The 16,901-nt window shown below is 40.1% G+C and overlaps 1 protein-coding gene across 1 annotated transcript in view; it reads right to left on the minus strand.

Annotated features, from left to right (window-relative positions):
* Positions 1 to 6,388: 6,388 nt before the first annotated feature.
* The window catches only part of ROCK1 (Rho associated coiled-coil containing protein kinase 1), a 228,886-nt gene continuing 218,373 nt past the window's right edge, over positions 6,389 to 16,901 (minus strand). The window contains exons 29-33 of the mRNA XM_073631444.1: positions 16,361 to 16,449; positions 15,242 to 15,320; positions 14,879 to 15,140; positions 11,222 to 11,426; positions 6,389 to 8,614 (exon numbers count right to left, since the gene is read on the minus strand). Of these exons, the coding sequence (XP_073487545.1) occupies positions 8,611 to 8,614; positions 11,222 to 11,426; positions 14,879 to 15,140; positions 15,242 to 15,320; positions 16,361 to 16,449 (639 nt within the window). The 3' untranslated portion in view covers positions 6,389 to 8,610. The remainder of the gene's footprint in view (positions 8,615 to 11,221; positions 11,427 to 14,878; positions 15,141 to 15,241; positions 15,321 to 16,360; positions 16,450 to 16,901) is intronic.

Raw genomic sequence — 16,901 nt, forward strand, 5'->3', positions numbered from 1 at the left:
GCTATGTTAAACTCTGTATATGATACAGTGTTGATTCCAGATCCCGTTCTATGCCTCTTGAGGTATGTGAATTCTAACAACCTGGATCACAACCAGGTAATGACCATTGTGAGATCACTTTTTATAGTTTTGAAATTTGATAGCTTCCAGCTGGGTTTCACCCAACCCATGTACCCTTGGGAACTGGATCCGGGAAATGAATAAACACATTGTTTGAAAAATATTCTTATGCTTAATACAGCGCCTCTCAGAAGTTTGAAAAAGTGTGTAAAAAATGTATAGATGCATCACGCTCCAAGTTCAACTTTAAAGCAACAATAAAGTGCAAAAATGCACAAAAACCCCTCATGGACTATAAGGCAGACTTGTTAAAAAAGAAATTTCAGTATGAAAATAGACACGAATACAATGTTGAGCAATTGTCAGTAAATTACATACAAATACTATACATACAAACCGTTTAAAACCAGAGGGCTACCCATATCCATTTCAGGTCAGCTCTCTTGAATACTTGTGGTAAAACCCAACGTGTTTCTGACATTTTTTCTGTCCTTCCTCAGGTGTGGGAGATTGGGTATTTTTCTTCTACAATGTGAATATATAATAGAACATTAGTAATCATGAATGCAATTACAGATAGAGCTATATGTTCGCATGCGATAGGTAATAAGTAGGGATGCACCGAAACATAATCGGCCGAAAATGGCCTTTTCGGCAATTGGCCGGAAGAGAAAAACGACCGATAATAGAGCCGGAAATGGGGCGGGGCTCCGCCCCCCACCCCTGGTGCCGCCCATTACGGGGGTGTCCTATAGCGCTGAAGAGAGGAGAGCCGCCCCCTGGTTGATTAGAGTGCCGGGAACATAACAGCTTTCATTTCAATAGCTGTGTGTTCCCCGCCACGTGCTGTCACATACAGCCCCCAGGATTGGACGGGTGATTTGTCTATCAAAGTGCCCGGACAAAGAGAAAGGGCTGTATGTGACGGCGCGCGGCGGGGAACACACAGCTATTAAAATAAAAGCAGTTATGTTCCTGGCGCTCTAATCATCCAGGCGGCGGCTCTCCTCTCTCTTCCCCTGCACAGGCTGGTTAGCTGGCTACACTGGGGACACAGGCTGGCTGGTTGGCTGGCTGCACTGAGGACACAGGCTAGCTGGCTGGCTGCACTGGGGACACAGGCTGGCTGCATCTGACGGGCACTGGTGAGGCTGCATTGATCTCCTGCGCCATATCCCCAGTCTCTAACCATCTCCTGCACCATGTCCCCAGTCTCTGACCAAATAAGTTTCGGCTGCACTGGGGACACAGGCAGGCTGCATCTGACAGGCACTGGTGAGGCTGCATTGATCTCCTGCACCATGTCCCCAGTCTCTGACCAAATAAGTTTTAGCTGCACTGGGGACACAGGCAGGCTGCATCTGACGGGCACTGGTGAGGCTGCATTGATCTCTTGTATCATGTCTGCAGTCTCTGACCATCTCCTGCACCATGTCCCCAGTCTCGGACCATCTCCTGCACCATGTCCCCAGTCTCGGACCATCTCCTGCACCATGTCCCCAGTCTCGGACCATCTCCTGCACCATGTCCCCAGTCTCGGACCATCTCCTGTATAAAAATATTTTTAAAAAAATAAGTTTCGGTATCGATCATTTTCGGTATTGGTTTTCGGCCTAGTGTATTTTTTCATTTTCAGTTTCGGCACCAAAAAACCCATTCAGTGCACCCCTAGATAAGCATATAAAGTCTGTTGAGGAGATGTGTGCCTAAGTCAGCATGGAGCCTCATAACAGCACGAGGGGTAACATGACAGTCACCCAGGCTTCACATACAGGTATAAAAGTATCTCACAACGTTGATATTCACAATCCATCATCCACTCCACACTCTCACCTTTATTCACAGAGCATTTTTTTTTTTGGACAAAATGCGAGGCAACTTACAAACACATCAGCAAAGTATACAAACATATGCTCAGCAAACACAAAAATCTCACCCACACAAACTTCGTTAAATATTAATCTTTCTACTCACAACCTATCACAAGATGACAAACTGCTGGCCAAAGTCCACATGTTCTGTCCTGTATCACATCTTGATAAATTTTAGGTGATCAAAGATGTGCATCTATTTATATGTAATTTACCATTAAAAAGTGTTCATGCTAAAAAACAGACCAATACTGAACATAGACATGCTCAAAAGGAATTGGAAGCAATAGATCATCTGATTGCGCTGTTAGAAGACAGCGATCCAGATGATCTCAGATTCTGTGGACACAGAAACATCACTGGCAGAAGTCGACAGCCTAACTTCTCCCTCTGCCATCACAATGCTACCCAATTCTCCCAAAAATAAATCCACAGCATACCCCCCACCTAGTTCTAATCCAAATGCAGCAGCCTTTTTAAAACTTGTTTCCAAAGATATTCAAAACCTAAAAAACTACTACTCTCACAATAACCTCAGTAGAAAGGAAACAGAGGCACTAAAATCCATGGCACATAACCATTCTAGTAGAATTAAAAAGAGGGTTTGGGACTTTAACCCTTTCATGACTAAGCCTATTTTTGACATTTGGTATTTACAAGTTAAAATCCGTATTTTTTGGTAGAAAATTACTTAAAGCCCCCAAACATTATATATATATATTTTTTAGCAGAGAATCTAGAGAATAAAATGGCGATTGTTGCAATATTTTTTATCACACGGTATTTGTGCAGCGGTGTTTTAAACGCAACTTTTTGGGAAAAAGGACACTTTCATGAATTTTCAAAAAATCAAACAGTAATATTTGCCCAATTTTTTTGTATAATGTGAAAGATGTTACGCCGAGTAAATCGATACCAAACATGTCATGCTTTATAATTGCACGCATTCGTGGAATGGCGACAAACTACGGTACCTAAAAATCTCCATAGGCGACGCTTTAAATTTTTTTACAGTTACCAGGTTAGTGTTACAGAGGAGGTCTAGTGCTAGAATTATTGCTCTCGCTCTGACGATCGCAGCGATACCTCACATGTGTGATTTGAACACCGTCTACATATGCAGGTGCGACTTCCGTATGTGTTTTCTTTGCTGCGCGAGCTTGCGGGGAAGGGGGGGGGCGCTTTAAAAAAAATTTTTTTTTCTTATTTTTTTTTTTTATATTTAGAAAATGTGTTTTAAAAAAAAAAAATTTGGATCGCTTTTATTGCTGTCACAAGGAATGTAAACATCCCTTGTGACAGTAATAGGTGGTGACAGGTACTCTTTATGGAGTGATCGGGGGGACCCCCAATCCCTCCTTTGCGCTTCACAGTATTCAGATCGCTGAAAACGGCGATTCTGAATACTGTGTATATTTTTTAAAACCGGCGCCATTGGCAGCCGAGTAAACGTGAAGTGACGTCATGACGTTGCTTCCGCATTTACAATTAGAAGGCTGGAACAAAGCCGCTCACGGCTTCGTTCCAGACTGTCAGCAGCCGCCAGAGGCGGCGGATTGGTGATCGGGCGGCCTGGTAAGAGTGGCGGGAGGAGGGGGGGGTCCCCTCCCGCTCCTCCGGTATAACAGCCGAGCGGCTTTTAGCCGCATCGGTTGTTCTACATGATAGCCGATCGCCCACTCTACAAAATGTATAACCCCCGAAAGCCGAGTACGCAAATCTGCATACGCTCGGCGGGAAGGGGTTAAATGAGGTAGATCTGAGTGCATGGCTACAATATGAATTAATGTAACAAGACATGTTTTATTCATTAAAAAACATGACATGGCAATATGAGTACATACATAGTAAATAAGCATAACAATCACATATTATTGACCAGATATTCATAAAAACAATCATAGCAACTTGGAGATGACATATCGAGGTATCGGATAATTGTCCATAGTAAAGAATCGCTTGAAACGAGTATATTCTAAAACTGTCCTAAAAAAAAAAGGCATATAAAACAGGCATCCATCACCATGGATGTCTTCTATTGACAGATGGGATATTTATACACAAACAAAACACAACACCCCAGTCAGTCCTCAGTCGCTGCTTGATGCATGCGGACCGTGGACACACGGTCCTTGTTGACCCGGAGGTATTTTTATGACTTTTGAATCATTAATATCGATACCTTCTTGTTTATATAGGTGGTGTTGTATATCTACCTGCCTCCTTTTACTATGTATAAAATCTTCTCAGACTTTTGTTTGTTGGAGGTAAACCTTTATATGCTTTTTACCCATCTCTACTATTTACTTTTATATCTATACCTGGGCTGTTTGGCACAGTCGGGGGGCTACATTGCCCCTATGGGGGTCCTTGTGTATGTGTGCCTAAATTGGCAGGTATCTCCCGACCTACTAACCGCAGGGCTCATTCGCATGAATACCACATCCAGCAGGAATTTATATGCTTTTATATACTATATGCAAATGTTTGTGCTTAACCTTTAAGTATTTACAACAGCTGATGTGAACGTATAGCTCTATCTAATAATTCATTTGTAATTTTTAACGGTCTATTATACATTCACATTATAGAAGAAAGACCCAATCTACAAACCCTGAGGAAGGACAAAAAAGTCTAAAACATGTTGGGTTTTACCATTCAAGAGCGCTGACCTGAAATGCATATGGGTAGGCCTCTGGATATAACCTTTTGTGTGTAGGGTATTTGTATGTAAATGTACTAAGAATTGCTCAACATTGTATTTACAGTCATGGCCGAAATTGTTGGCACCCCAGAAAATTTTCAAGAAAATCAAGCATTTCTCACAGAAAAGTACTGCAGTAACACATGTTTTGCTATACACATGTTTATGCCCTTTGTGTGTATTGGAACAAAACAAAAAAAAAAGGGAGGAAAAAAAGCAAATTGGACATAATGTCACACAAAATTCCAAAAATAGGCTGGTCAAAATTCTTGGCACCCTTTCAAAACTGTGGATAAATAAGATTGTTTCAAGCATGTGATGCTCCTTTAAAGCCCCAAACAAGTTCCAAAGAAATTCAAGCTTTCCTGCAGGCTCAGGGAGCATCAGTGTCAGCGCAAACTATCCGTTGACATTTAAATGAAACACTATGGCAGGAGACCCAGGAGGACCCCACTGCTGACACAGACATAAAAAGCAAGACTACAGTTTGCCAAAATGTACTTGAGTAAGCCAAAATCCTTCTGGGAAAACGTCTTGTGGACAGATGAGACCAAGATAGAGTTTTTTGGTAAAGCACATCATTCTACTGTTTACCGAAAACGGAATGAGGCCTACAAAGAAAAGAACACAGTACCTACAGTGAAATATGGTGGAGGCTCAATAATGTTTTGGGGTTGTTTTGCACTGGGTGCCTTGAATGTGTGCAAGGCATCATGAAATCTGAGGATTACCAAAGGATTTTGGGTCGCACTGTGGAGCCCAGTGTCAGAAAGCTGGGTTTGCATCCGAGATCTTGGGTCTTCCAGCAGGACAATGACCCCAAACATACATCAAAAAGCACCCAGAAATGGATGGCAACAAAGCGCTGGAGAATTCTAAAATGGCCAGCAATGAGTCCAGATCTAAATCCCATTGAACAGCTGTGGAGAGATCTTAAAATTGCTGTTGGGAAAAGGCGCCCTTCCAATAAGAGAGACCTGGAGCAGTTTGCAAAGGAAGAGTGGTCCAAAATTCCGGGTGAGAGGTGTAAGAAGTTTATTGATGGTTATAGGAAGCGACTTATTTCAGTTATTTTTTCCAAAGGGTGTGCAACCAAATATTAAGTTAAGGGTGCCAAGAATTTTGACCAGCCCATTTTTGGAGTTTTGTGTGACATTATGTCCAATTTGATTTTTTTCCTCCCTTTTTTTTGTTCCAATACACACAAAAGGAATAAACATATGTATAGCAAAACATGTGTTACTGCAATACTTTTCTGTGAGAAATTCTTGATTTTCTGGAAAAACGAGTCTGCCTTATAGTCCATCAGGGGTTTTTGTGCATATATGCACTTCGTTGCTTCAAAATTATTTAGGATCCTGGCAGACCAGTTTTATTGCACACCTCCACCTCATTTTAATTTAAATTCTTATCCAAGTTCAACTTAAATTCCAGGTTATATTAAAGATCGGGTATGTTCTTCGCTGTTAGTGGAGTAGGATGGCCTGTCACGGAAAAGTCTTTTTTATATTATCTGCTCTGGAATATGAATATTTTTTTAATATTTCTAAATATTTTAGAATATCTTTGAATCTGGATAACTAGATTAATAGGAACTAAATGTATGAATGCCAGTGGTTTCTTGTCTGAATGTTTTAGTTTTTCTTTTTGGTTCATCTGTTATTAAAACTTCAAAAAACAAAATCTGAAAAAAAAAATTAAAAAAAGGCTTACATGTAGATGTTTCAAAACAAACAATCTTTTGGAAACAGGATTTCTATAAATAGGTTTTATTTATTTTTTTCAAATGATCACACGGTCATTAGCATATTAATAACAGATATGTTTATTATGACATATCCATCAGTGCGGATTTCAATACCACTTGAAACATGCAAATTGCCTTCAGAAGAACCAGTTTTCCAGTGCTTTTTTTTCTATTTTTAATACATATAACTGCAAAGCCATTATAAATTACTGAAGAGGTATTTGGTAAAAAACAAAAAAACAAAAACAAAAATAAACCATTATTGCCCATACCTTAAATTTGTTTCTGCTATTAAGCAGAGACATTTATATTAGAATCCCTATATTATCAAGAATTTTTAAAAATGTGAACTTTTTTTTTTTTCCTTTTTACATTTTAATGCTTTAAACTGCACATATGCTCAGCATAATTTAAAACACAAACCTTAACAGGTAGTTTAGATCAGTGATTGTACAGAAATCACATGATACGTCTTAAAAACTTTTATTGGGGGAAAAAAATTGAAAAAAAAAAAGCAAAAAGTCTACAGAAGATCTCTTCCAAACAGTGGTTACATAACTAGTTAGAAATGGGCATTAGCATGTAACCAACAGAAGAAAAGAAAAGCCACCTGCCGTTGTCAGGCCTGATCAAGATCTACCTTCAGAGCTCTTTTGCCAGACAGATGTTAGAGCTAACTAGGGAACTTACAAAGCGCCAAAAGCCATATAAGTTTCTTGGATGACAAACCACCACCTGATGACTAAAACGCTAATGTGCTCCAATATGGAGCATATCAGCTGTTTAAAACCCTGGAACTTTTAGGGACACAAGGAATGTAAAACGGGCATCTGGAATATAGTTATTTCTTATGCATTTACAGTCACATGGGATGTTTGCCCACCGTGGCTAGTAAAGCCACTCTTAACTTCATGCAGAGAATACCTACAGTATCTTTTAGATAAAAAATTGGTGATTTTAATGTACTCCACAACACACCAAGCCAACCTCTAATAATTTATTTAGGCCAAGTGACCTGCAAGATTATGTTACAGTTGGAACATCTCTAGCTTGGATTTTTCTGTGCTGTCTCTGAATAGATCTATGCAGCCCTTATGCAAACCAGCAGATTGCAATATAGAAATTTCTTACAACCCACTGGTGATCACATGGATTGTACAAGCATGTATGTAATTCTCAGTGTTAGGGTTACTTTTTCCCTTTTTCTGGTTCTCCTTAAAATTGGTCTCCCAATCTCCCTCTTCTATAGTGGAAATGTAACGTGGAGGCAGCTAAAACCTGCATATAATAATGGTTTCACTTTCAGGAAACTACATTTTGTGCCCAGACCCTTTAAACATGGCAGTAAAACGACTGAAATAAGGCACTAAAAAGAACAAAGCCATATCCAATAAAAAAAAAGTGTTCTAACAATAATTTACAAGTTCACACAGTGCATACATATTTTATATGTCCGTTAACTTAACGTTCTTTAAAAACTGTAAGGCAATACAATACAAAATAAACACAAATGTAAAACTTGGTTTTGTACGGTTAGTTTCTAATGCCTCTATGTACTAACACAATTCAATATGGCTTGGCAAAACAAGATGAAATTAAAAAAAAATTAAAATAAAATGCATAGTTAAAACAAATATCTTGACCTTTCACCTTGAGGAATAACTAATATATTCTGCAAAGCATAGAACAGGATCTCTTTGCCCGTATCTGCTGTAAGGCTGCCACGAGCTGTAAAGTGAAGGCACTAGAGTTCAAGTGGTCACTTAGCTTCTCACAAGCTGGAACTGCAGTCTTCAGGAAGATGGAGATACTATCTACAGACATCTGTTCTCATTTTGAGACATATTCCTTTGCTTGTCCATTTTATACAAGGTGTAGTTGCTCCAATCCTCATATGTGCATAAGCTGCATTCCGTCATACCGACAGGCTTTCACAGATATCCAAAGAATATCTTTATATTGATTTGAATATAAATATATATATATATGAAAATAAACATTGCTAAGCTTTGTTTTACTTGCATTACATAGTAATAATTTGTCTAATCTTTCAGCAAACCCGCAATAGGAGACCCTTACAGCATGCTTTCTGCCTAAGCAGGGGGAAAACAGAAGCACACAAGAACCCTGACGCCTGCAACACTGGTATTGATGGAAATAGCAGCTCTCTGCACCAGACTATTCTAGGGAAGGCCAACTTCATGAACTCACACAGTGGCTCACAGTGATTAGCTGGAAGAGAAGAAGCAAGAGAAAAAGGGTTAGCACCGGCGTAAAGGTATACTACAGAGAAAATCCAACAACAACTGATTGGAAAATAGAATATCAAACTCATTGTAGTGTGCAACAAAGCTTGGTGGGTAAAAAAAAAAAAAAACACAACAACAACACACTTTAAAACACACTTTTTTTTAAACACAATTTAAAGTGAACCTGTCATCAAAGCAAGCATAGTAATATGTCTGTTTTCTTACATAAGTCACTTAAAGTGACTGTAAACCCATCATTTTTTAAATATAACAAACATGGTATACTTGGTATACAGCCCTGCTCCTCCTCTTCTCGGGTCCTGGCTCCTCCCCTTTCCAAGTGCCCACCATTGCAAGCTGCTTGCTATGGTAGCACTTATGTGGGCTCGCTCTGTCCTGAGCCACGCGCTGTGTCTCCACTAACACACAGAATGCTGCTTGGCCTCGCTCCTTCCTCACTGGCTGTGATTGACAGCAGCAGGATCCAATGGCTTCCCCTGCTGTGTCTGAGCCTATGAAGAGGGAGAGAGTTGAGACAACCATGTCTCTTTTGCACAGTGGTGGATCGAGATCAGGCATGTATTGGGGGGTAGGAATCTGCAGTTTTTTTTTTTCTTAACCTTAGAGCAGAGAACACATTAAGGTTAAAAAAAACCTTCAGACCTTAAAACAACGTTATTGGTCGTGCACATACATTAAAGCCCAGGTTCAGTTTGAGGAAGAGAGTTTAAAGAATCCTATGCAGTGCTTAAACATAAAAAAGTAGTTCTATTCACCAAACCTGGAGTTGGGCTTTTTTCGTTTATTAAAAAAAAAAAAAAAAAAATCCTCTTTCACCATTTTGATCCCACTAACTGCATTGAAAACTATACAGTAAGGTGGCATTAAAGTGCAGTAAAGTGGCATTTTCCAAATTTTAATGACACCCAAGCTTTCCTGGCCAACTCAAAAGGTAAAGTGGACTGTGCTGTCATTCAGACAATGCTGAACAGACACTCAAAGTGGAATTCCAGTTAAAATTAAAAATCTACCATTTATAACTTTTATTTTAAGCACCATTTGGATTGCTATATGTATCATTAGAAACAACGGTCTAATCTACACATTCAGCAACCCTCCTGTCTTTCTCAATGATTGCCCGGTGCAGCTGAACGTGGCTGCTCACAGGCACTTCCTGGTACCATTGTCGGATCCTTTTCAAACAGACACATCCAAATCCAGCCCCCCACGTCCAGACATCACAGGTTCTCGTATGAGTGGGTTTATAAAAAAAAAAAAAAAAAAAAAATTTTTTTTAACACACAGATGTTTAACTACTGAAATAACATTCTAAACAAAAAAAACAGACCAGTACCCGGTATTCAAGTTTGGCTACAGCTGAATGAGGCCCCTAAGAGTTTTTTAGGCATGTTCATAGTTTTAGCTAGGGAGCAGCACAGAGGGAGTCGGGGAAGCTGAACTTAAATACAGGGCAGAACCGGTCACCATGTCGGCTAAAATAATATGCTGTCAGGTTTCCTGCTCATTAAAGTATCTATTTGCAGTCTCATTCACTATAATGTTATCAGTAACAAACTAGGTTGCATCCAGAAGAAAATCATCCAATGATAAAATGCAAGAGCTTCTGTGTTTGTGCCTAGGTGTGAGATTATCTATGTGTGTTAGGAGCCCCAGTATGGGTCTGTATGCCAGTAGCTCTAGTGTCTATTCATGTGTGCCAGCAGAACTAGCATGTACCTTGTATCTTGCAAATATGGATCAGTGAGGTGCATAGCTAATAAATGTATGCAACTAAGGTCCTTGCATGGGTGAATGTCTGAGCACAAGACAATTGTTACTATGTGTTACATGTGTGAGCATGCAGTTGACACTAGGCATCAGTTACATGGGTGTGCGCACAAATGGGACACTATGGGGGAGATTTACTAACTGGTGCACTCAGAATTTGGTGCAGCTGTGTATAGTGGCCAGCTTCTAACGTCAACTGGTTCAATTGAACTTTGACAATAAAACCTGGTTTCATGTTTGTGTCCAAAGGGGACACTGCATCAGTTTCTGTGTGTATGCACAAAGGGGGCATTCAGTTACATATGTGTACATGCAGGGGACACTATGCTACAGTAACAGGGGTGTGCATGCAGGGGAAACTATGCTTCAATTACATGTGCACGCATGCAGGGGTCAATATGCTTCAGTTATTAAAGTGCGCATGCAGGGGTCACTATACTTCAGTTACATGGGAACGCATGCAGGGGTCACTATGCTACACTTAAATGGGTGTGCTTGCAGTGGTCACTATGCTTCACTTACATGGGTGCACATGCAGGGGTCAATATGCACCAGTTACACGCGTTTGTTACAAAAACACTATGCATCCGTTATGTCAGTGGCATATCATCCATGTATGCAATGTGGTACACATGGGTGGGTAGGGCCCATTTTGCTCTAACACATGTTACACACAGAGGAGCTGCTGCCATTCCACCTGTGCTCCAAAATGCCTCCTCCCTTTAAACACACTATGCAGGAAATATATATATATATATATATATATATATATATGAGAGAGTTTTTACAGTTGTTCGCTTACCTGGCTTTCCCTGACCCAGACTTAGGGGGCTTTCTGAAGGACTGGTTTGTTGACCTAGTAGACATTGTTCTTGGGGAAACACGGACGAAGTTTGTTGGTGGGTTTTTAGGTATCTTTTTTACTAAATGTGTCACCCATTTTTTCTGCTCATCCTGAGAGCATGCCAATAAAAGTAAATCCCTCGCAGATGTCACATCATAACTCACTGTCAAAAAAATAAATAAAAAACACAAAATTAGCAAGAGATCACCAACACTATTTTTTTGATTCAACATTATTTTCACTTTTTGCAATAAGCACAAAAGAATTATCTATACAAAAAACAGTTCAATAAAGACATAAAGACATGTTCAGCCTCCCCCCAGTTTCATTTAGGATCAATACATTTTCAAATGTGAACTTTCTAGAAATTCATAGTCTCAGACGTCAATCCTGAGGTTTCCATCAATGCTTAGCTTTTCAAATCTACTTTTACCTCCCCTTCTTCTATAGGCCAGTTTTTCTCTTATTATTGTGTTATTAACCATTCTCAGCCAATCAGTTATAGTTGGTGGTCCAATATCCAACCATTTCCAAGTGATCGTCTTTCTAGCTTGATATAAACATCTCAATATTTCTACTGGCTTGTCCCCACATTTCACACTCTGCTCCATATATCCCAATACGCACATAATCAGACTCAAGCATAAGTTTGTTCCGAAGACTAGGTTTATCTTCTCCAATACCTCCTTCCAATATCTATATAATTTGGAACACCTCCAGAGCATATGAATCATGTCTCCAACTGCACCCCGACATCTCGGAAAAGATGCATCTAGACATCCCCCAAATAATGACAGACAATCTTTTTGGTGTATAATATGCTTTATGAGCAATGTAGAAATGCGTGAGCTTCTGGGCTGAGGAAAGGGATCATTGGTCTATCAAGGTCACTATGCCTTTCCATTGCACATCTGTTAACTTCCCCACATCTACCTCCCATTTTACTCTACTTGACAACCGAGCATCCTTTTCCAATAAATTTAAGTGTATGTTTTGGTATACTTTCAAAATTAACCCCTTTAGGGAGATGGTCTCTACTAAAGTTTTCAGTAAAGGGAAAATATTCCCTTAAACTTATTCCCTTAAACTGTGTTGTCAATGCATGCCTTAACTGTAGGTACTGACAGAAGCTCTTGTTTGAAAATCCACATTCCTCCTTCAACTCCTGTAAAGTCCTCAGCACCCCTACAGTAAGTATATAGTTGTGATAATCTTAATACCGCTTTCAGTTTCCAATTACCAAAATTCTCCAATCTCTCAAGTTCAGGAAACTTTCCATTATCCCAAATGGGTGTATACTCAGTATATCCTGAGTACTTTAATACTAGTCGTGCCTTACGCCATACCTTCAACAGCAACTTCGCAGTTGGACATTGGTCCCTTATATTTATATCTATTTAAAACTCTCTACCACCTGTAGATGTCTAGCATTTTCTGGTAGTCCCTGTACTACTCCATCCACTGGGAGAAGAACCGATTTCTCCTAATTAATGGAGAGCCCGGAGAACAAACCAAACCTTTTTATAATCTCCATGGTCATTATCAGTGTATGTTCCATATCTCCCAAAAACAGGAGTTTGTCATCCGCGTATAGCAATATTTTTCCCTCCGCTCTCCCCCTTCTAAAGCTCTTTATATCTCCCGCTGTTCTTATTGCTATGGCTAATGGCTCCACCACCAGGGCAAAAAGCAGGGGCGATAATGGACACCCCTGCCCCATCCCCCGAGCTAATGGGAAATATTCGGAAATCCCCTCATTAATCCTCATTTTTGCCTTTGGGCCTGTATACAACTTAACCCATTGTATAAATACGGGGCCGAACTTAAATGCAGACATGGCTTTCTGCTTTGACAGCGTTGAGGGACAGCACAGCTCTTGCCCCCGTCTTCTGATGGAATTTGTAGGTTTAAAAATAATTGCCTCTTGTTTAATGATGTCGATCTACCGGGGATGAAGCCACATTGATCAGCGTGAATTACGGTATGGATTATTTTACTTAATCTATTGACCAATATTTTTGGCAATAATTTGACATCTGCACAAAGCAGAGAGATTGGTCTATATAATGCAGGTAGAGTTAGATCTTTCCCCTCTTTTGGAATTATTATAATTGTAGCCTCTGTCATAAATACTGGTAAGTCTCCCTTTTCCAGTGCCCCATTTAACACCTCTAAATCTGGCAAGATTATCTCCCCATAGATCTCATTTGGTAAACTGTTTGGTCCTGGTGTTTTATAATTAGCCGATTCCTGTATCGCTTTTTGTAGTTCAATAGGGATTGGTGCATCTAACGATACCCTATCTTCGGCATAGGGTATCGATGTAGATGTGCTTGTCCAAATCCAAAAGGTCAAAGCGTTTCGCACAGAGCATAGCTTCATCAGGACCGTGGGATATGAAGAAACCCGTATATACAATCAGTATGGCTGTACAGCAGGTGCTGTGCAATACATGTCTGTCCAATACATGGGGTGGGGGGAGACACAGGGGCCTCAAGGACTGGCCATCCCCAGGAAGGCCCACACACACACACACACATATATATATATATATATCTCTCCAAGAACTACAAATGCTCAATCTCTACTCAAAGAATTTCCACAAGCTGGATATAATGCATAATATATTGGGCCACTTAATTGGAAACCAGCCTGAACATGGAGACACAGAGTAAGAGTCCCCACAAAAAAAATTATACCACTTGGCAGAGGCTTGGTTGCTCTATAGTGAAGGAAGGTGGCATTTAGGTTTCACTCTCTATCTTAATTCCCATCTCTATAGAAGTTTGAGTGGAAGACAGCGCTGGACTGGGGCTGCCTAGCGGCAAGTTACTGTGTGGCAGGTGTAGAGGGAATTGCTTCCAATGGGTTGTAACCCAATTGTAGGTGGTAAATGATAGACTCAGTTGGGGTCTAGCACTGCTACCTCACTGATAATGACAATGGAGGCATTACCACGGCGCCCTATATCCAAAAAGAGAAAGGTCCCACTTTATGAACTGTATAGTTACTTATTGGAGATAAAAGTAAATGAGTAGAGGCAACGCGTTTCAGGGAATTGCACCTTGATGTCTCTGCTCCACAAGGCCAGCCTACTGCGGAGCTGCTGATTGAATTTACGCGTTGGCTCTACTCGTTTACTTTTATCTCCAATAAATAACTATAAAATTCATCAAGTGAGACCTTTCTCTTTTTTGACATCGGGCGCTCCTCTCCAATCACCCAAAGTGAACGCTATAGAAGATCCTGCTACACTTACCTCCTGCTCTCCTTTTGTTGATGGTATTATTTGGTGGGGACACTATATGATATTAATACTCTCAATCTCTGACCCATTACAAACATGCAGATAAAAACTTCTGACTCTTTGATGGGTGACAAAGTTAGAAAATATGTAAGCCAGTTGTGTAGCACAGCACCCAGGAAGCTAGCATTTTCAGACGCTAGTGTCAACAGAAGCAGCCCCCAATAATTCTCTCATGCTGTGATAGGCTATACTCTTATCTTTGAGCATTCTTTGAAATTTACTGGCCATATTAGGAACTTACCCAAATACATAGGTAGGTTTTAAAATACATAAATTCAGCTTACACATCCTAGTCTCCCTATACTAACCTTTACAAGGGGCTATAACTTCCTCCTTTTTATCCAAGTGGTCTTTATGGCACTTGACATGGCATCTCCGGCATTCCAATGCGGGCGGTGGCTTAAAAACATGCCACAAAGGCTTAGAACAAGCCTCACAATTTGCGGGGAAGTGGTAGAGTGTTGGGATGAACTCGTGTCCTTTATGGCTGAGGAAATTGGTCTTCTCAGCTTGTTGCACTGGTTCCAATTCCTGGTCTTTCCTGCATTCCCCTTCATTAGCATAGAGTATCTGCAGAAGAGGAAATGGCATTTACACCAACCAAAATATCTAGCAAGCAAACTTGTGTCTACCTTTTGCAACATTACTTTGTGACATTCATTAATGCTTACCTGAAATATCTTGGGGATCTCATCAGTATTTGCTCTGTAAACATCTCCTTGTGTAACAGGGCGGACATGAAAAAGCTTACTGAAAACATAAATAATGAAACATTTAGTTGGGAGTTTTTTTTTGTTTTTATTTTAAACTGAACTGAAAAACAAGGCAAAGACCTAAATACACAGTTGGTATGCATATAGCAGCTTTACCTGCAAAAGGATTTTCAATTCTAACTAGCCATTCTTCTGATACTTCACTGCCAGTCATGAGGTTTACATTGCTACTTTCTATTATGCTTTATGGCATCCAGGGCCAGCCTCTGCTAACTGGAGAGAGCTGATAATGTGAATGTATTCCCCAATAATAACTGCTGTCTAAGGTAGCTCTCCCCTCATTTTGGGAGATTTCCCTTAACTTCCTTTTACATCTCTGAAAAGAAATTTTCTGAGAATGCAAAAAAAAAAAAAAAAAAAAAAAAAAAAAAAAAAAAAACTGAAGAAAACATTTTAGCTATACATAATCTAATCAATCATTTTAGGATTTTAAAATGTATAGTTTTTTTAACAGAATAAAATTTATAGTTTAGCTGACAAGCTCTAAATACTCGATAATCTCGATAAGCAGACTTTAAAGCCAAGACATTTTTTACCTTTATGCATTCCCTGCATTAAGGTAACAAACGTCCCACTACTTGTATCGCCCCACACCTCCCTAAACAATTAGTCCTATCTTGATTCAGCGCTGTGGCCATCTGCAGGTGCAACGGTCTGTGTTCCTCAGAAATCACAGACGCAAGAGTGAAAGCCATTGGCTCCTGCTGCTGTCAATCAGATCCCGTGAGATGGAGCAGGGGGTGGGGCCAAGACACGCTGTGTGTATCTATGGATGCATTCAGCCCGGCTCTTAAGCGAGCCTGCATCTCTTGCCTCATAGCAAGCGGTTTGCTATGGAACGCAGACACCAAAGAGGAGCTGATGAGCGTGCCGGTGGGGGACCAATACCTTGCATGTAGAAAGTATGTTGTGTTTATTATTTAAATGAAAAAAAATGATTAAACTTTTACAACTGCTTAAAGCTTTATTACACATCTAAGTGAAATGAAAAAGAACAAAAAAACATAAGAAACTTACTCTATGTCTAGTACCATTGATGGGTTGGACTGTTCTTTATTCTGCTCATCTTCGTAAAACAGAACCTTTTTACTGCTAACCACCACATACTATAAAAAGAGAAATCCATTTTAAAATATGAAAGTAAACACAGGTAGGATATTAGGAAGCTGCACACGACAATCTACAACAGTTCTGGTTCCATGCTGCGATACTTATCCTTACTTCATGTACCCGGGTCGCCCAACAAGGACGTACTCTGAGAAATATCTGCGCTACACACACATTTCACTTTGATGATTTACCAAAGTAGTAAATCAATGATGACTCAGACCTGCAAACACAAGTCAGCAGTCACAACATCTATTTTTTTATCCTTATAAAAGGTCCCTTTTAAGCCTCAGTACTTAGTCAAGTTAAATGCTTCTGTTCAGGGTCATGTTTGCAAATGCAGGTGACTCAGCCAGATAAGTCAAATGACATACACACACATATATACACACCAATGCAGGGCAATCCAAAGGTTTTCTATAACCTCTCTGCAGGGGGGGGGGGGGGGGGG

This window comes from Aquarana catesbeiana, linkage group LG05, assembly GCF_042186555.1.
Source record: "Aquarana catesbeiana isolate 2022-GZ linkage group LG05, ASM4218655v1, whole genome shotgun sequence".
In the NCBI taxonomy this organism is placed as follows: domain Eukaryota; kingdom Metazoa; phylum Chordata; class Amphibia; order Anura; family Ranidae; genus Aquarana; species Aquarana catesbeiana.